The 20,418-nt window shown below is 39.9% G+C and overlaps 1 protein-coding gene and 1 long non-coding RNA gene across 3 annotated transcripts in view; one reads left to right on the top strand and one right to left on the bottom strand.

Moving 5' to 3' along the window:
• Window positions 1–13,770, bottom strand: part of EMCN (endomucin) — a 53,637-nt gene extending 39,867 nt beyond the window's left edge. Inside the window, exon 1 of the mRNA XM_023924647.2 lies at window positions 13,125–13,770. Coding sequence (XP_023780415.1) covers window positions 13,125–13,185 — 61 coding nt within the window. The 5' untranslated portion in view covers window positions 13,186–13,770. The remainder of the gene's footprint in view (window positions 1–13,124) is intronic.
• On the top strand, window positions 13,741–17,147 carry LOC147653096 (uncharacterized). 2 transcript variants are annotated; one of them, XR_015286697.1, is made up of 3 exons: window positions 13,741–13,819; window positions 13,990–14,284; window positions 14,408–17,147. It is a non-coding gene; the product is annotated as an uncharacterized LOC147653096 (long non-coding RNA). The 2 variants fall into 2 exon arrangements; XR_015286696.1 differs by having other exon boundaries at window positions 13,787–13,855.
• Window positions 17,148–20,418: the final 3,271 nt, after the last annotated feature.

The raw sequence follows: 20,418 nt of genomic DNA, 5'->3' as shown, positions 1-20,418 counted from the left end.
ACTCAGCAATTGTTCTCACACAGAAATCACTGCCATTCACTGTGTTTGCTGGCAATAAACCCAGCTAAAAGAGCATAAGAGACCCAGGATGCAGCACCCTTGTGTCTGGAGAACACGTGAAACTAAAAGCCTCTCAACACAACACTGCACTGAGTAAAGGGGGAATGCTGGTGGTGGTAAGATCAAAAAAAAAAAACCCCAACAAAAAACCAAAACATGTTTTAAAGCAGATAGTAAGGCAAGAGGAAATCCAGACTGGGAGAAATGTAACAAGAGAGGGGGAAGAGATGGACAGAAAGATCTAGAGACAGTAAAGCAGCGTCACAGGGAAAAATATGAAGGCACTGAGAGATCCAAGAACAATGGCCACATAGCCACAAGACCAAACTGAAAAGAGAGTCGCTGTTGTGGCTTTTTTTTACCTCAGGTTCACAGAATTTCCATTTATTGTCTTTTCTAAGTTGGATTTAAATGGTATATTTGTTCTAAAATGAAAGCACATTAGTCTTCAGATTTCAAAATGGATGAACTGAAACACTGAACTTTCTTTTAAATTCAGAAGGAGTCCTTGAATTTAGACAGGACTGACCGATGGCCACAGCTGTCCTCAAACTGCAGCTTTTGATGTAGGCTTCAGTCTCTAAGATCTGAGCTTGGAGTTCTCATAACCTTTTCTCTCTCTCTCTCTATTTTTACCTTTACACTGGAAAGATAAACAGATTCTGACCTCATGTTAATTAGGTGCCTGTTATTGCTATAATCAGGACAGCAATAAAAAAAGGAACAATTGCATGTTATTATAGCAGTACTTCTGTTTATACCTTACAGGATACCACAGGTTACAAACCATAAAGTTTCAAACACCACATGAAACAGATAATACAAAACTGAATGCTGAAGCAAAACATTTAAAAAAAATTAATAGATTGTTCAAAGTATATATGGATTATATTCATTAGATGAATTACTGAATTTAAGCATTGTCTGGTTCGGCATCAGTATCTAACTTTGAAAAGAAATTATTTTTATGGAAAAGTCATTATTGCTACAGATAACATGTGGAATGGCCTCTTTGGCATTTCACTTGACATTGTACTACATAGACAAAATCATATGGCTAAAATCCTTTAATTCAGATAAAGTACTTGGTTCCTCTTCAGAAGTATTCTAAGAAGGATGTGGATTCCTGGAGGTGGGCAGTTAGCAGAGAACCATAAAAATCATCAGGAGTCTAGAGAAAAATGACCTCTCAGGAAGGACTGCAAAAATTGCATTTGTTCAGCCTAGAGAGGGAAGGATTAATGGAAGGCACAACAGCAGCAGCCAGTAAGTGAGGAGCTGCAGCCAGGACAAAGGAATAAACTTTTGTCCACTGAAGTTTGAATGAGAGGAATGGACAAGAGAAATTTGGACTATAAACTCTGCAGGTATTTCAGTGCCTGTGTCAAATTGTTGGCATAACAGCCAGAAGCTGATGAGGATGTAATATATTCCCACTCAAAACCTGACCAGTGCTCTATAGGCTGTACCTGGGAACAGTTACCCAAGAGGTGTCCTGAGGAAACCTGCACATGAAAATTCCTTATTTCAAGGTTATAAAGCAGAATCTACAGGTGTTTATGTTTGTCTACTATATATTATCATTGAATCACAGAATGTTTTGGGTTGAAAGGGATCCTAAATATAATCTAGGTCCAGCCTCTCTGCTGTTGGCAGGGACCTCTTCCACTAAACCAGTTTGCTCAGAGCCCATCCAGTCTGGTCTTGAACACTTCCAGGGCAAAAGCAGCCACAGCTTTCCTGGGCAACCTGTTCCAGTACCTCACCACCCTAACTAATTCTATTCAAATTCTAGTAAAAAGTTTCTTCCTAATATCTAATCTAAACCTACTCTCTTTCAGGATGTTAAATTATAGGTTTTTGTGTGACCCTAGACCTTTGCGACTGCAGACAAGTGATGGACAAGTCAAAGTTATTTTTTTGATTTCTGTTTCTCCACAGCATCAGGAATAAATAGTTATCTCTTTCTAGCCCATGATAATTCTGCCAGCCCTCGTGACCATGAAAGAGCCTCCTGTAACCACTGTACAGCAATACCCATATAAAGACTGTATAGTTTGTAAAAAAAAAAATAAAACTGTCCTTTTTTGAGAAATGGATAGCTGTCCTTGTAAGCAAATCTGGTACTGATCTGGGAACTCAGAGTTCCCAAGAAATAGCTGCTGCCTGACAATGTATACAACTTGTTTACTCTTACCTGGAGCTCTGTCATCTGTTACATTTTCTCTTTCATTTAATGCTGCTTCATCTCTACATTCTCTTATATGATCTTTCCCCAGGCCCAGTACAGTCCTTGCACTTCTCCTATTTCTGTTTTCACTGCTCATTTGTCTTTCTTTCCAGTGCATGACCATTTACCCTAAACCTTGAGATAAATTTATTTTTTCTTCTGTAGTGCATTTTGTGTAAAGGCTCATATGTTATCCAAACAACAAAAATACAGACGTACTTTTAGAAGAGGTTTAAGTGCAATTTTAACAGTGTTGTTTGAAATCATCCTTTCTTGCTATTTGAAGATCAAAAATTAAAAAAATCTATTAATGAAACACTCCAGAAATAAATATTTAGAAAAAAAAGGAATAAACCCTCCCTAGATTTTTTTTTTTTTGTGAAAGAACTAATCTTATAGAAATAATACTGTTTTTAGTACTTAATAGTTTCTAGCATTTAATCCTTCAGGACTCATACTTAAGATTTTCTTTCTATAGTCACATAAACTAGATTTTAAATGGGAACCAAGGTTCTGATGTAATCCTGTGACTGGCCGAAGCTGATAACAGCTGACACAGCTGATAAGCATTTAGTGAACAATATTAAATTAAACAAAGCCATTTGCAAACTTCATGAATTTGAAGCAAACTCAAAAAATCTCCACAACCTTCGTGTTTTCATACTTCTTTAGTATGCAAAGCAACACTCAAAGCGTGATATGCCTTTCACACGCATTCAGATGTGCCTGTAACAGGACCTGCAAGCAACACTCGCGCTGTCACAGTCCCTGGTGAAAGGAAAGCTGTGTCCCTGGTAACAGCCCCATGCTGGGTCACAGCCACTTCACTATCATCAGAAGTCAGAATTGCAAAGTGTTTTTCCAGCCTGGTCTCACAATAGTTTTGCACTGCTGCAAAAGCTCTTAATACAGCCTCCTGCAACATAAGCCATTTTCCACCTCAGGATTTTCTCCGCTGTGAAATTCTTACATTGGCAGGTGGAAGGACAAGGTGGACCCTGGACAAAGTTACACTGGCCATGCTTAAGGTGAACACCTGTGAGGTGCATTTAGATACTACAGGCAATATTAAAACCATAAGGCAGGGAGAAAGGCCACATCCTTTGCTACCTGATGCCAACCAGCTGGAAGCCTGTGATTCCCGCTGCCTAGGGAGGTGGGAAACCACCTCCGGTTTGCCAAGCTGTTACCTTCCTTTCAGTCACGTCTCTCTTCAGCAACAAACCAAAAACATACTATACAAATCCTACATGTGCAGGTCTCACATTTCAGGTCAACTTTCTACTTCTCTGTAGCTGCTGGTCCTGGTTTGCAGGCTGGTGTCCCACAGCAGAGACAGCCTGCTGCAGAAGAGTGGGGAAAACTTACAGGCATGAGAATAGGGGAAGACACAAAGGCAGGGAGAAGCTCCTGGGCCAGAAACACATAACACTCTCCCTGCAAAAGGAAAAAGCACCTGAAAACATGTGAAAGAGATGGACATTAGGGAAGGGGGAGCATAAATGTAAAGTCTTGTAGCTGGAAAAGGAGACAGGGACAGGGCTCCTTCAGCATGGCATGGGAACGAGCAGCAGCAATTGGGGCAATGTGGGATTTGGTTTCTGCAGAGGAAACGTAAACTGGGTGGGCTGGAGGCAGCCAGCAGCAAGAGCTGAGGGGAGGAAGGAAAGGGAGGTAGCTGCCACAATTTTTCCTGCAGGGAACAGAGAGAAAGCAGGAAATGCAGCTTTGGTGCCAGCACTGCCCCAGAGCTCCTCCTGCTCACCCAGGCATGGGGCTAACATTAAACGCTATGGGACAACACTTAACACTAGCAGAGAGCTGCTGGGAATTACCAGTCCCCAGGCAAAAGGCTCCCACAAAACCTTCCCACAGCGCCCAGCAAACTGCTCCTGCTTAGGGACATGCTGCACAGAGAAATATTGACAAGGCAGCTCCCAAGGAACAGCCTCAGCCAACATGGCTATAGGTTGTCAGGGGCTCCCCTCCTCAAAACATTAACGAGAAATGTTGGATGAGTGCCCCGTGTTACTGAGCATTTGAAGCAACCCAAGCGCAGCATGATTTGCCTCTCTGCATGTGTGGATGTAGAAATCTGGGAACCTAAATAGCCAGTTTTAAGGGGTTTTTTATTGCCTTAGAAGAAATGCAAACTCCCTATCAAAGGCTTTTAATCACAAGCTTTCTCAGTGCGCCTTCTGGTCATGTGAAGCTTGGTGGATATCTCTATTACTCTGTACTACAGAGGGATGAGTACATTGTTTGCACTCCACAGAACAATAAATGTGCTCAGCATGCTCATCGGCACTCCAGCCTGCCTTGAATGAAGGCTCTAAGCTCCACACTCCTCTTCATTTAAACCTGTTAAAAGTATTTAATAGGTTTTAATTAAACCCTTTAAAGCTATTTAAACCACCAGATTGCCACCCTTTGATTGTGATATGTTTGTTTGTCCATGTGTAAAATAAAAGGAAGGAGTTTCTGAGGACTATATTATAGTACAGAAAATGAACTGCCACCCCCCTCACCCTTGTGTTAGTCAAGCTAAATAAATTTGAAAAATGTCCTTAAGTGGGTGCAATTTCATATAGAAAGCTTTATACATATTGTGCATTGCTGAGCAGCAGAAGAAAAAGAAATAAAAGAGAGCCTGTTTCCTTGCAACACAAAGGAATAAGAGTGTTGGTGCATGCCACCCCCACCCAGAAGGCAGAGAGAAAACTGTAATGCTTACAATGCTTTTTCCTTAACATGCTACTTGCAGGCCTATTTTTGTTTCCCATCAAAGAGCACGTTTGGGTAGGGCAGATACAAAACATCCAGAGCGGAAGCTGAGCCAGGGTCAGTCAGTAGCCCTCCTTTTCAATGTGCTGCAGAAGTTAGGAAAGTCATATAGCTCTGTGCTGTGTTTGTGACCCAAGTGCATCTCCAGCAGCATGACTAATTTTATAATTCAGGAAAGGGTCACTGCAGCGTCTGCTATGATGTTTTTATTTTTAGAACATCCGGGATCAGCCTAGCCACCCATTTTAGCCACACCCGCCCATGCCACTCTGTTCCTGACAAAGTTCTGAAAGCCTCTGGAACATCAAAAAGCAGTTCCTGTCAGAAAATGCTGTGGAAACACTGTAAATTGCTTCTATAATTAATGTAATTCCATGCTCAAGGGTCCATTGAGACTCTCTTCATCTTTTCCACACTGTCTAGAACAAAGGTTAAATGGTACAGAATATCCCAAAGGGAAGGGCCCAAATGGGCTTTGCAAGCCCTGAGTGCACTACAGTCTCACTGGAATTACTTTATATGCAATGATGAAGGGTAGACTTTGAAAATACCTCATTTCTCCAACTGCCACATAACGCTGATGAAGACCTTGTTGTTTCTATCTTGCCAAACTGATTGAATACTCATGTTATCCTGAATTCCTACCAATCCGATACAACTGCTAGGATTTGATGCAAAAGTGAAAGTCTTTTCTCACAAGCTTTATGTAATAAAGCATTCCTATTTAAAAAACAAAGTTGTTACTACAAAGAGCATTTGAAACAGAGTGTCAACAGTGAGGACTTATCCTATCAAAGAGCAGTGGGAACTGCTGCATTAGCCATGCTGGCTCCCACTCTGAAAAACAGCTTCCTAGTGGAACAGAGTGACCCACATTCAGGATGCTCAGGCTTGTCAAAATCCCAGCTCCCAGTCAGTGCACTGGGAAGCCATGGTGAACTGGGAGTTGATCCCATCATGCTGGTGAACAGCTATAGACATCACTTGTACTTTTATTGGCAATAAGAGCAATTGTATTCCCCATGACAATTACAACTATTACAATTATAATTGTGAATAAGTTGTTCCATTCCTACACAAACCTCTCTGCTGCTCTTCTCTTTCCTCCCATGAATGATCAATCCCCACTTCCCATTTTGCATCTGGAAACAGCAGTTTCTGCCAGCTCTTGGAAATGCAAGGTGAAAACAATTAGGGAAGAAGCAGACAGTGCACTACAAAAAAGCATCTCTAAGACAGTATGATGAATTTTTCACTAGTTCACCTAAATTCAAGAGCATTAAGACATGCCAGCTGCATGACTCCATCAGCATAGGGAATGGCTTGCAGAAGTAGTGGAACCCTCTGGAGCCACTTGAACTAGACAGGATAAAATGTGCACAGAACCAAAAAACTGCTGTGCACTGGGAGGATTCTTTTGCCTCTAGTATGTGTGCTGTATCCTTTCCTTGCACATCTCAGGGACTGGGGTTATTTGGCATAGATTTCGAGTAAGTTCTTTTTTTTGTTGTTGTTGCATGTTGGAAACCAGTGATAAGTAAGAAAAAACCTTCCTAAAGAGAACCTAAAATTGCTTTGCTGGAAGAGCCTTTCTGGGCAGCCAGCCTTTGGTGTAGCTACAAATTCCAAGGGTTACGTGATCTGAGTCAAAACAGAGGATGTCCAAACTCCGTCTGGACTCTGCAGGATGTCCAGAAAACTCCATAATTCAAAGAATTCAGTAGTTTTCAGAAAGAGATTTTAACAGTCCCATGAAAGAATGAGTAACAACAATGGAATTGCACACTGGTCCCAAACACTTCAGATTTCTGACTTTATGAACATCTGTGGGAGTTAGGGGTAGAGGAGGTTTGACAAGTTGTCAGGAGTTTCAGTGTGTCTAGAATTCCTGGGTAAAGAAAAACCCCAATTTTTTGCTTTTGTGGACTTTGAATGGCCATGGAAGTATTAGCCATGTATCATGTCAAAAGCTGCACCTCTCTACTGGACACGATACCAGGAATTTGGGTGGAAAAGATTTAAATTTCACATTTCTTTGCAGAATAATCATCACCTATTTTTGCCATTTTGACTAGAAATATTTGGTGATATTTTTGCTTCTATAACCTTTGAATAAGTTTGCAAACACCTATATTTACATCATCTATATTGTTGTGATCTATAACCCAAGCTGAGATGGAGTAATTCCTCTGTCTAGGAAAGATGATTTCAGGCTAGCCTCACAGTGGGATAGAGAGCACCCATATAATGATGTTTAGAAGGTTATCAACACTGTATTTCAAATAAAACCTTAGACTCAATGTTGAGCATGAGAAAAAGTAGGAAGAGCACTAAAAAATCAAGGAATATATGGGGTTCTGATCACTTAAAGTAATTAATATGCAATCTCAAGAAGTTAGTATTTTACAGAGGAAAATAAAGCAAATTGGCCAGGAAGGTTAGTAGATCTCCTGGCACTGTTTTTCTCAGACCAACTAAAATCCAAAGCTTTTGCCATTCTTATCAGTTGTTGCTTCAATAGCAGAATTTCTCAAGCCCAAAACCAACATTAATCTCCTGCTAAAGATTATGAAAGAAGAAATCTGCAGGAAGTATAAACATCTCAATAATATCATGTTAATTGATTTAACCCTAAAGTTACACTGACACTCCTCAAACCAACTACCACACTGAGAAATCACACCATTAAGACAAACTGAATGTGCATTTTAGAATGATTGCTTATCTTGTAGAAATCTTCAGACAGCAAGGCTGGTGTAGTGCTCTCATGCCAGCAAAACACATAATTTTGTCAGTGATAGGACAAGGCAGAATGGTTACAGCAGATAAATGTGATGCAAAATTAAGTGTCGCTTGCCTTGTGGTTTCAGAAACCTAAGATGTGTTGCTATCTACAACATGCAGCTAAAACTGAGAAGCACATTCCTGTCACTGAAAAAAACCCAGGGATTCAAAATTGTTGTTAAACTACTCTACTGATCTACTGATGAAGAGGATAGAATTTGCACTTGTACCAAAGACAAGTCCACTTTCCACATAAAGGTCAGAAAATCCTTGCCCTGTTCCTAGTTTGAAGCATCACCTTTGGAGCATCAGCTAGTTAGTATAGCCTGAAAAGTGTTGTTGGCTACTCTGACTGCTGATAAAAATGTATTTTGAAATTAATTTGTACCCTTCCAGACCAGCCTCTAGTACATGTGTGGGTGGCAGCAGAGGGCTTCCTACACCTTCGTGCAAGACCCCAGCAGACCACACTTGCTGAATTTTATTCAAGCCATCATATCAGCAAGTGAGCATCAGCTCAGTCTTCATGCATGGGGAGGTAGGGCCAGAAGGCACAGTGTGGAGATAACATCATATTCAATTGTGTCAAACCCCTTCTCCTAGCACAGGTAGGTCTGGTTGATACCACATGCCACTGTTAGGGCGTCCAGGGATCCATCTTCACAAGAGGAATGCCAAGGTATTGCTACCTGATATGTCAACAGCTGGAACAATGACAGCAACTTGCAGGGCAGGACATGGTGCAAATCAGGGTTTTGACCCTTCTGTTTTAAAGGGAAACTTATTTTAATAGAGAAACCCATTTTTAGAGTGCAAGTTGAAACCAAAAGTAGATGTTTGTCTTCTAAAGAAGCTAGGTCTTTAATTCTTGACTTGTATTTGGAAATAACACTTGCTACACACAAATCCAACTTTGTCTCTCTGTTTACAGAATTGCAAAATAATCCCATTAAGGAGACATTCTTGAGCAGCTGCAGCAAAAATTACAAACAACACCACCCTTTCTCCCCCTTCATAAGGGCCATAAATAAAAATGATAATTTTCCATGAGATTTTACATGTTGAACTTAGTCTGGCTATCAAATAGTACCAGTTAAAAGTACTCCCATCCCAAGGTTAAGAGTTTCTTAAAGATTATTTTTAATTTGTACTTTTTCAGTATAAACAATGTATAAACAATCTGAGTCCAAATTCGAGGTACTTTCCTATTTAGGAAAAAACCCCACAAAACCAAACCAAACCTCAGCAGATCTTTTTTACTAATTTATAAACTAGTAAAGATTAATAAGAACTCTAGGATTGAATACAAAGAGTCAGCTAAAGAAAGGAGAAAACATTCTTGTAAATTCTCAGAAGAGACAACCAATTTTTGGGCATGTTTCACAGCATTATGTATTCCCAGTTTTGGAGCTGAATGCTGTAGGCAACTTGCCCTTCATATTCAGTTTCCATTTATTTTGGCTGTAAATCATAACCAAGCAGGTATCAAGCCATCTGCTTCTATCCTCAGCAAATGCAGTAAACTGCCCCAATATGCAAAGGATTTAATGAATGAATGTGGCAGCAGGGAAAAAGGAAAAAAAAAAAAGGAAAAAATCAACAAAGGAATAAAAGTTCAATATTCCATTAAAGGCTATCATAAGCTCCAGCACAATAATTTGATTTTTGACAAAGCTAGTCTAGGCAAACCTCTAGAAACAGTGAAAGTGGCAAATACAATTATTTTTTTCCACAACAGGCAAATTCTCAAGACATGCAGAGTTTTGGCTCAAGCAAGTTAAAGGTATAAGAAAGTCATATCTAAAGCCTATTCACATTTCTCAAATTTTCAGAAATGAGACAATGATTCAACTTTGACAGTCTGTGCCTTGCTGGTTGTCCAGAGAATAAACTTGAATAATAACCCAGACTGAGGGGAGACCATTCTCAAAAGCTTTCACTGCTCAAAACAGTTTAGTTAGTATTTAATTTTAAAACTTAATTTTTAAAGTACTTGAACGCTTTGAACAGAGAGCACAGATGATGGAAAAGGAAAGGGCTATCCATCTCCTCTAATTTACATCAACAAGAGCAGCATTCAGACAGCTGCAAATGTGTGCAATCACTACAGGAGCCCTGGCTTAGTGGAACTTTTCTTGAGCTATCAGCCTGGGAGTTGGGATTAATCAGCTGTGCTGTAGGCTTGGGAAGCTACACAGCATCCCTTAATGAGGAAGGGGGCTGGGAATTTTTAGGGCCATATTTTAGGGCCGATGCACAGTGAAATGAACAGCTTCAAATTACTTCAGGGGCATCTGGACCAAAGTCTCAATGCAAAGATTTGCTCCTACCTTTCAAAAAAGAAAAACACCCTTGTTTCTTTGTAGTGCCATCAACCTTGACAGAGCACTTGGATAAAGCTACTTCTGGCTGTCAACAGGGGTCAGCAATCTGGCGTTAATATCCCACGCCTGGACGTGTCCAATGCAAAGTGATTCATTCCAGCTCAGATGCTCAGGAGCAGAGCCCACTGTCCTCTGCCATCATTTCTGCAAGAAACCAGCCTGGAGCCTGTGTGAGAAGGATGTGGTGCTGTGCTACCAGCACTTTGTGGAGGATGTTTGCTGTGCAGCCACAGCCACGCTGTATTCCTAGACCAAGGCACGAGAAGATGCAACATCTAATCACTTAACATTATAAGCACATGCCAAGGCTTCTCCTCTCATCTTTTAGGAGAAAAAAAGTTCACCTTTACACATTTTTAAAGTAATTACATCCTGAGGCAGACTCAAGAGCATTCGTATTTGATTACTATAATTTGACATTGTATTTTTTGACACATTCCAGTGCTGCCTGTTTAAAGCTGAAAATACTATGAACCAACCTAGAAAGCATTTTTATTTGAGCTACATTTTGGAACAAGAATAAAGGGCAATATGCTAGGAGAACTGAACACCTTGAGATAAGCATGAAGGAACTCCTGTTCTAAGCACATCATTTCATTATCCCCAGAGGGATGAGAAAAGTCTAGGCAGGAGGAACAAGTCATCAGGGGGCTATCAGGCTCCACATTTATACATAGGTGAGCCTCTAGTGATGTGCTGACAGAGGGAAGATGCCACCAAAACATTAGGGGCTTTTGAGGATGAAAGATCTCAAGATAAGTTAGAAAATTGCATAGAAAAGCAGTATGAGCATATAGCTGAAGACAAAGCACGAAATTTGGAAGCCCCACAGGAGATGAGGTGTGTTCTTTACTAACCACAGTGGAAATGTTCTAGACCACTTCTGTATGATATACAAAAGATACACAGACAAGCACCTGGTACATAGCACATGAAAAAGTTGGAAGCCCACACGTTTGTCTTTGTGAGCTTTGAAGGCAAACTTCTCCAAAACCTGGGGGAGTATTAAAACACCAGGGTGTGATTTGACCTTCTCTAAAAATTACTGGTCATAATTTTAAAGTACTAAAAACAGCAGGAGAAAAGCCTTGTTGCTGTCTCCAATGCTCAAAAAAGGGAGACTGAGCACAAGAGAGACTGGTGTGAGTCTCCCCACCATCACTTCCCAGCTTCAAATTACAATATTCTGCTGTTGCAGCCCAGATGACCAGAGAACTTTAGAAATCACAAAAAGTGGAAATCCAAATACTTTGGTCCATCTTTGCACAACAGACAATAAAACTACTTCTGTCTTAACAGGTTGATGCATGGGGCTGCCTGAAGCAAGCTTGACCAGAGCATGTAACTTTACTTTCACAAGTTAAAGACATACACAAAATTTTCTCATAAATGTTCTTAATTTTATAATGTGAATTTACCAACAGAATTTCACTACCACATCTACCTTGCAATTAGGTGTTAAAAAATACTTTTTTTTTCTGTTTTTACAGAACTAAAATTGTTCAAAACAAATGTACCATATATAAAATCTGCTTATTCACTGTCATCAGTTCTGCCACGTTCATATCATGCAGAGGAGGTAAAAACCTTTTTAAAGAAAGGATTGTACAAAATTAGCAGGATTCCTCCCACCTTTGCATGTTGCTTTCTGGTAAGCTTTATGGACTGTTGTGTTAAATATGCTCTTTTTGATGCAACTTCACTTCGCTTTTTAGAAATTGTGAAATTAAAGCTTTGACAATGACAGGAAGACTATTTTTACTAGGAGTAGCAGACAGAGAATAAATAGTATTTCAACACAGACTTTTGGGGATTGTACTTACTTAACATAATTTTAAAAGCAGTTCTTTCTGTGGCACAGGCTTATTTTTAATCTCCTTTATTGATCTGTTTTCCTAACAATGAGCCCAAGCAATAGCAAAAGATACACCACAAAAGACTACATTTCAACACATAACATGAGCAAAAGTTGATTAACTTCATTTAGATCAGTTAATCTAGTATTATCAAGTTTTTAAGTTCTGGCTAATAGATCCTTTTCAGGCAATCTATAGGCATTTGTGGAAGTTTTATCCCAGAGAGACAGGAAATGAAGGTACAGATAAAAGGCAGATTTTACTGCAAACGTATTTTTTGACAAAGGTGATGATAGACTCTGGCCCTTGTTGCAGTTCCTTTCACCCTTTCAGATTTTAGTAGTTAACTCCATTTTTAAAAGCATGATCCCTCAAGATGAAGAATAACAAAAACATCAGTTCAGTGACCACCTATAAACCAAAAGTTGTATTAAATCTGTGCATTTAAAAACCATACCTAAAAGATATTGCACCCAGTAACCAATATGACCCCTAGGCTTGCACCCCTCATTAGCTGACACTTGATAGAAATGTTGTAAGCCCCTATATCTTTGGGGCCAAAATTAAGATAATTTTTGGGAGACATTCTTGGCCAAACTTATTGCTGGCATAGTGCCAGGGAAATCTGTCAGGATGGATCTAATATGCAAGAGAAAAAAATTGCAGAATCTTCCAGACATTTAAATTCCCCCCTTAAAGCCATCTTTGCAAAAAATGCTTTAACATGTAGAAGAAAAACAGAATTGATAACTTTTGTAAATACACCTCTGCTTTTGACTCCTCTCAGATTTAGGAACTTCACGACACCTAGAAAGAAAGCTGTCACAAAAATACAATGGCAGGAAAGTTTTTCACAGAACATATATAACTCAACTGCCAGTTAGTACCTTCTCCTCCAACACACAGTCTTTCAATCACTGTAGTAGAAATGGAAAAAAAAAGCACCCAGTGACTGACAGCTAAGCTTTTGTTCACAAACCACTCGAGAGATGTGACAAGTCTATCCAAAAAAGCCAAAGAACTTACCTCCTACAGTGCAAACACAGAGTACAGCAAGGAAAAAGAAGGCAGTCCCCAGGAGCTTCATGCTTGGTGGTAGTTCTGTCAGCTCTCCCTTAGGCAGCTGGGCAGGGAGTGCTCTTTCACTCTGAGGCAGGCCTTAATTACTCCATGGAAAAAGGTGTGTGGTGACTGTGCTTGGTCACTGCCCATTCCTGCTTATTTTGGGGACTTTGATAAAGAACAGGAGGAAACACAACATACTCCCACTGGGAGTTCAGTACAGAGGAGATTTATTGTTTCAGTCCTTACAGGAACTCCTTTTCTTTGGCAGTGAACCATGTTTTTGTTAACACATTATTTTGTTCTTCTTCAGTCATGAGGTCAGGAAGGTTTTTGAACAGAGGCAAATCTTTCCTTAGGAGATGCTATGCATCACCAGCTTTCATACTGGAGCTTGGGATACTTTTAAAGCACGTGTTTGTGAGCAGTGAGTGAGCCCAAGTAGTTGGGGATAACACAGCCAGGAACAGAGGAGCAAAACAAACAGCAAGAGCTCATGTCTGGCTCTTTTCTGGGCTGTGTAAGGTGGCCTTGGAGAAAATCACAGCTGTTTCATGTTAAAGGTAGGGAGTCTCCCTGAGAGAGCTGCCACCCTCAACCAACAGGATGCAAGGGCCACCAGAATAGGGAGAGGAAGTGGCTTCAACAAGTCTCCAGCAGTGAGAGGCTCTGGGCTGTGCAGAGTTAGAGTTGGGGTGGGGGTTTTTCCTTTACATGAAAATGGGCCTTTGTTTTTTTTTTTTAAATTTTTAATTTGAAAAGTTGCAACTAGCCTTGTTTGTATCTGCTCCATTAGTAATAGAAAGGTTTTTTTTATTCTTCTTTTTAGGAACTTGCTGTGCCATGGGATGGGAGTACAGACCCCAAAGCAAGCCTCTCACCTGAGCTATCTAATCAGCCAGCAGAGACTCTCTCTCTTCTCCTCCCCAGGATACACCAAGAAATTTTGTATCCCTTCTCACAACAATTTTTCCAGCTTCTGTGGAAGAAACCTAAGCAGAGCTCTAGAGTTAAAGGCTATCAAAACATGATCTTGTAATAGTTCTGTGCTCTGCACCGAAATGATTCAAGGCAGCTGATGGCAATTAATCACAAACCTTCAACCACAATGAGAATGAAGCGCAGTATGTTTGCTCTTCTCCCTCTTTGTCAGCTCTCAGGAAAAACTGACCTCATAAACAGCCTGACTAATTAAATAGCCAACTCTGCTTATTTCAGTAATGAACAATTTTTTTTCTCCATGACAGGTTCTAGCTATAAGGGGAAATTTTGGAATGGCTTCACATGCAGGAACTCCTTAGAGCTAACCCACAGTGCTTCCGGCCACAGTGTTGTTTTATCCACGGGATGAGGAAATTGGTAGCTTGGCATTGTGTGTGGAATCACAGAATTGTGTGGAATCACAGAACTGTTTAGGTTGGAAAAGACCTTTAAGATCATTGCACCCAACTGCTAACCCAACACTGCCAAGTCTACCACAAACTCTGTCCCAAAGTGCCACATCTACATATCTTCTAAATATCTCCAGAGATGATGAATCCCTGGGCTTCCCTGGGCAGCCTGTTCCAATGCTTGACAAGCCTCTCTGTAGAAAGAGGTTGTAGAAAGACGAAATCTTATATCCAGCCTGAACCTCCCCTGATACAAGTTGAGACAACTTCCTCTTGTCCTGCTGCTTGTTAATTGGAAGAAGAGTGACACAACTTTTGTTTAAAGAAATTACATTGCTACATCTTAAGACTGTGACAGGTCCTCTGCAGGTGACAGAAGCCCAAGAGAAATCTGATGGCAGAGAATGAATTTCTCGCACTTCATTTGGACAAACATAGGTATTTGCATCCATGAGATACACAAACATGTAAGTCCTCCATAGCTAGACTGTGTTTCCAGCATTATTGAAAAGGATCCACAGAAATAAAAACCTGACTCAGAAAGAGGTGGGCCACACAATGACACTTTTGCCAAGTTCATCGGAGCATATGGCAGGGAGTTGCTCCAGTGCTCTGTATTTATGCTCATTTTCTGCTGACGTAGGACCTAAAGTTAGAATGGGCTAGGAAAGCAATAACTACTGGAGCAGAAAGCCTTCAATAAAGATGACAAATCTTTATTGTGACAGTGAGTTCATCCCAGGTTACTACTGCTCCTAATGCAATAAGAGGGACTCTAACCTTTTATTGCCAGCACCTGAAATGTTAATGCTGAAGAAAGATATGGAGAGGGATATTATTTTATTGAGTGAAATGAAATCTCTTCAAGACCTAAGAGGCATGAAGGTATGAGGCAAGAATCCTTTCCTTGGGTTTTGAGACCCAGAGAAACTATCTGAATGCCCAAATGAGTAATGGTTTGCTGCTCATCTGAACAGCAGCACTCCAAGTAGTTTGCTGCAGCTGAAGATGGTAAGTGTGGTGGTTCCCCGCAACTCACTGAAGGCAGAAAGGGCACAAAGTGTTGCAGTCCTGCAATAGTCACCCATATTGTAGCTACAAGTGTGGAAAAGCCTCCCCAGCCCCTCACAAGGGGCTGGGAGGGAAATAAAGAGAAAGAACCAAGTGTCTTTGCCTCACACTACGTCATCCAACTCAGGTTCTATGTCACAGAGCCCTAATGCAACTTTCTGCTCCCTGAAACATCAAGAGAACAACATCCCTCTCAGATACTCACGTCAATTTTAAAAGCAGCTAACTGCTGCTAGATCAAACTTGGGCAGCACCAGCAGCATGTATGTAAGAAACAATAGGAACAGAAGAGGGACAGCTCAAATATCTCACTGAAAGAAAAAATCTGGCTAAAGCTGAGTTGTAGCTTCTGGCTTGGATTATCTGAGCTGCAGAAGAGATTCTCACAACTCTTGTCAATGGAAATAGGGGTTTTTTTCTTTAACAAGAAATAATTTAAGGTTTCAAAAGCTTTTAGAGATCTTTGCAGCAAATGATTATTCTTCTATGTGTTCACTGAAAAGAATTCTTGTTTTTTCCTTCTTACCAGCAAATAAGTTTTGCTTTATTGAATAAATGTTTTTCTTTCTTTCCTCAAACTGAGAAACTTAGCTTCAGTGCCAACGTGTGCTTTGTTTTACTGAGAAATTTGGTCATCAGTACTCCTGCCAACTGTGGTGTTATTCCCAGTGTTGGGATATCTGGAGTTTCACTTCAAGCCCCAGAACAAGTGACTGCGTGACTCAGTTTTCACATCTTTTCAAGTAAGATTTTAGCCCTCCTAGTTGCAGAAGAAGACTTGAAACATGACCAAAGAGCACTCTAGAGAATGAAAGGACTCTCTGTTTTAAAATACCATTATTTTGTAGTCCAATAAGGGTTGGGGTAGCATGAGTTATATATTCATTTTTGCCTGTGTGGTATTTCATTATTAAAGGGAAACCACTTACAGCCACAGTGGATTTGTAGTTACAGCTTTATTGGTCTCTGGCTGTATATATATATTCTTTCTTAGTTCACATTGCTTGGAGCATAACATTGCCTTTTCACGCACAGTTTTCCTATGAGGTTCAAACAGTCCCCTTCAGATTTAGAGAATGTAAAAATTTTACATATTGTTCAATATCCTTGAAGCACCACATAAAACAGGTAATAACATGGACAGCAAAGGGCTACCTTGCTGTGGGCTGCTGACAATTTCCAGTGTGGGTGTGAAGAGTCAATTTGTCAAAGTCTTTACAAAAGCAAAAATAAAAAGGTACAAAAAATACAGTCTTTGGTACTTTACTAAAGTGAAGAAACAAACACACTGACTAAATTTTTCAGCCTTTCCCACTGATGCTTGCTATCCTTTCCATTGATGTTTATTTTAATTCTTATAGCAAAATGATAAAAAAGAGCAAACTAAACTGAAACTCTATTGTTTTGCTCCATCTGTGTTTTAGCAAACACACCTAAAGCAATATTGCACCAGAAATTACCTATGACTTATCTGTATATTTCATTATACTTACGTCCATAAACAGGGTAAATTTGCATTGAAAAATGCAGTTGTAACAGTGCAGGAATATTTTGGTTTTAGTTATGCCTTCTGTCCTTTTAAAAATTGTTTTTAAAAGTATTTGGGTTTTAGCCTATTACATATATTAAAATTTTTATATAAATTAGAGCTTCAAAGAACTTGAATCTAGCAGTAGAAAACCAAGATATTTTAATGGCTATGTGTAGAAGTTTCTCTAAAAATTCATGCTGGGCATATTAAAATGTAGATATTTTGTTCTGAATTTTTTTATTGAAACACTGGAATATTTCATGGACTAGAAATGTCAGTATCCAAATTCTTCTGCACAAAATAATATTAAAAATATGAAAGACCAGGCTCATGAATGTATTTAAGTGCTCAAAAACCCAAGATAGCCACCTTTTCTTCATAGGATGGAACTACTTCAATCTCAGTGACTTGTTTTAGAGACAGCTGCTAATGTGAAAAATTCCACTAAATCTCTAAAAGTACCTTTATGAAGGCAACTAAAGACCAGAACACATTTAGTCCATGGAGGTTTTTTTACAAAATATTTTTCCAAGGCAATAGAATTACTGCATCTCTGGCTATCAGAGGATTGTTTATTTGCTCTACCAACAGACTGTAACAATATCTGTTACCACAGAGCATGTTCTTCCTGCTCTTTCCTACTACATGTCTTTCCCACTCTTACATACCTGGAACCCTACTGATACACCACAGGGACTCAAAACCTGTTTGAAGGATCTAGATCAAAGGTTATTCACTTGCAATAGGTATAAATCGGGCCTTTGTTTGTAGAAATGGAGTTGCAATGTGCAGCTTAACAGCCAAGGTGCTTCCAAGGGCAGCATCCTAGGTCCATTCTTTCACTATTAGTGAGCTACTGATGGGCAGATATTTTGATTTTGTTAGTCAGAGAGAAGCTTAAGCAGAACTACAGTAACTGAAAGAAGAAAGTTATGAAGGGAAAAATACTGCAGTCCTAAGTCATATTTCATGCTTAGATACGGGCAGTCAGAAGAGCTGGAAGAGAGAGACCATAAACCGTTGTTCTAGGGATATAAAAAACAGTGGGTTTGCAAACTTAGAGCAAGGAACTTCATGTCATGTAAAGACTCACACGGAATGTGTTTATAGGATCTGCATCCTGTCCTGAGCTAATGAAATGGGAAACTGTGAGTCAGTCAGTTTCTCATGTTATTCGAAGCGCACGGAATGATTATACGGTTGGTTGTCTCGGAAGAAACAAAACACAAATATGTGTTTGAACAATGCCTTAATTTTCCAAAAGGATGGATAAATCCAACTGCTATCTATCCAGAGATATAGCTCATCTTTATTGTGGTAAACTGAAGTGAACTCATTCTTATTGAGCAGTGGTATGAGACTGCAGTGGACCCCAGAACTGAAAAGCAGGATGTGTTTTCTGTTCCAATTGTACTTGTCATTTTTACTGTGCAAAACGTTGTTAGACATTAAGCTGCTGAGCTGAGTTTCTCTGGTTTCTCTTTTCCATTTGGTTTCCTCTGCACAAGCAATGGAAAAATGTATCAGATTTCTCATCAGTCTTATGAGGAGGTACTCTGTGCCTTGGTCTGTCTAAGCTATAGTTTCTAACAATGTCAGCTTTGTTTTAAGGCCACTAACATCAGAAACATCTTAGAATGTTACAAAATATCTGATTTTATAAAGCCTATTTTACTTAAAGACAAGCATTAACGGCTTTCCTACCAGCCAACACTATTACTGTGCTAGTATCCCAGCATGTATTATAAACCTAAATTTTCATCCACTCATTGAAGGAGCCACTGATAAAAACGTCTCCAGATTCCTCATTGCTCAGTTTTGTTTCTGTTCATAAATGCTATGAGATTTGGAGGACTTGGGCTATTTTGAAGACCCCGGGAGCTTCTGAGCTGCAGGTCATGGGGCTGGAAAAAGGAGAGTTACAGGAGATTTGGCAGCTGCACAGAATTTAATGTTGGGCAGATAGAGAGTACGAAGGAACAGCCGGGCCAGCAGGCTCATTTCCTGCATCTTATTCCGTCAGAAAAGTGAGGTAAAGAGATGTTTCATAATGAGCAGCTTCTTCTGGAACTTAGAGCAAAAAGCCAGAAGTCACATATATATCTGAGACTAAGTTACGCTCCAAGACAATATCTATCAGATCCTGTTTTTTTGATCAGAGTCTCTCAAATTTAAGACAGCTCTTCTCTGCTTGGCATTTTTCCTTATGCATTTTTTTTTTTTTATTAGTTTGCAGCTACCTAGTCTCCCACAATCCAACTTCCAGCATTGATAGGCTTGAACTCTTTGTGGCTTAACCTCCTTATCCAGAACAGCTATTACTGCTGCTCCTCTGTGTCTGGCTTCCCAAGCCTTCATTCCTTTGGTGTATTTCAGACTTCCTGTTGTCGCTATCAGAATGAGTCCTGCTGGCAAGCACTTTTTGACACATGCAAAATACAATGCATGTCTGGTCTGATAAGGAAACAACGTTGCCAAGAAAAGTAGGTAAAATCCCGGTGCCAAAATATACCCCCAGCATTCCTGCTTCCTAGAAGACTGCGTATCTGCCCCTTCACAGATACCAAACACTTTCCTGTTCTCTGCATTTCTAGTTTCCAATTTATTCAGCAATCCAGATGGGAATAAATGCTCTCCACAGCATGTAAGAGTTAGGCAGTAAGTAGCCAACTGAAAATAAAAGCATCTTGGGCACCTGCTAGAAGCAGGTCTTTTAGATCATCCCCAAAGAGCTGGAAAACACAGAAAAAATATTTTACATATCTATGCTTTTGTCAATCTCTTATACTGCTTTGTCATCAGGAATGCACGACTGACATTCATCTGTGCTTACACGCATCTAAACTTTTGCTCCAGACAGCTGGGATAAGACTACAACTTTTTTAAGGGAAAAAACCCCACATCAAACAACAGCATAAAATGAGCTACCAGCATTCTGTTTCCACATACTGTACTTCAGCCTGTCCAGTAGCAATGAAAACTGCCTGTAGTAACAAAAAGCTGTTAATAAACCACTGCATACTAGGCCAATTGCCTTTTAAAATGAACTTTATGCTATAAAATGTCAAATATTTTGAGTTATAAAACTATGCTCAGGGACATTAACACCATGAGTCTTTGCAGCAACAACACCCTATCTCAACTTAAAAAGTGCTGATTTATTGTCAAGACCTATACGAATTAGTTTGGGGTACCATGAGAAGATGGTTAGGCAAAGAACAGCTTTTAGAAATTGCTTCTCTCCTTTATCTCTCCATGAAGAACA

The sequence above is a fragment of the Cyanistes caeruleus genome, chromosome 5 (genome assembly GCF_971803275.1).
Source record: "Cyanistes caeruleus chromosome 5, bCyaCae1.hap1.1, whole genome shotgun sequence".
Lineage (NCBI taxonomy): Eukaryota > Metazoa > Chordata > Aves > Passeriformes > Paridae > Cyanistes > Cyanistes caeruleus.
The sequence above is the reverse complement of the archived record's forward strand: the minus strand, read 5'-3'. Positions and strand labels throughout refer to the sequence as shown.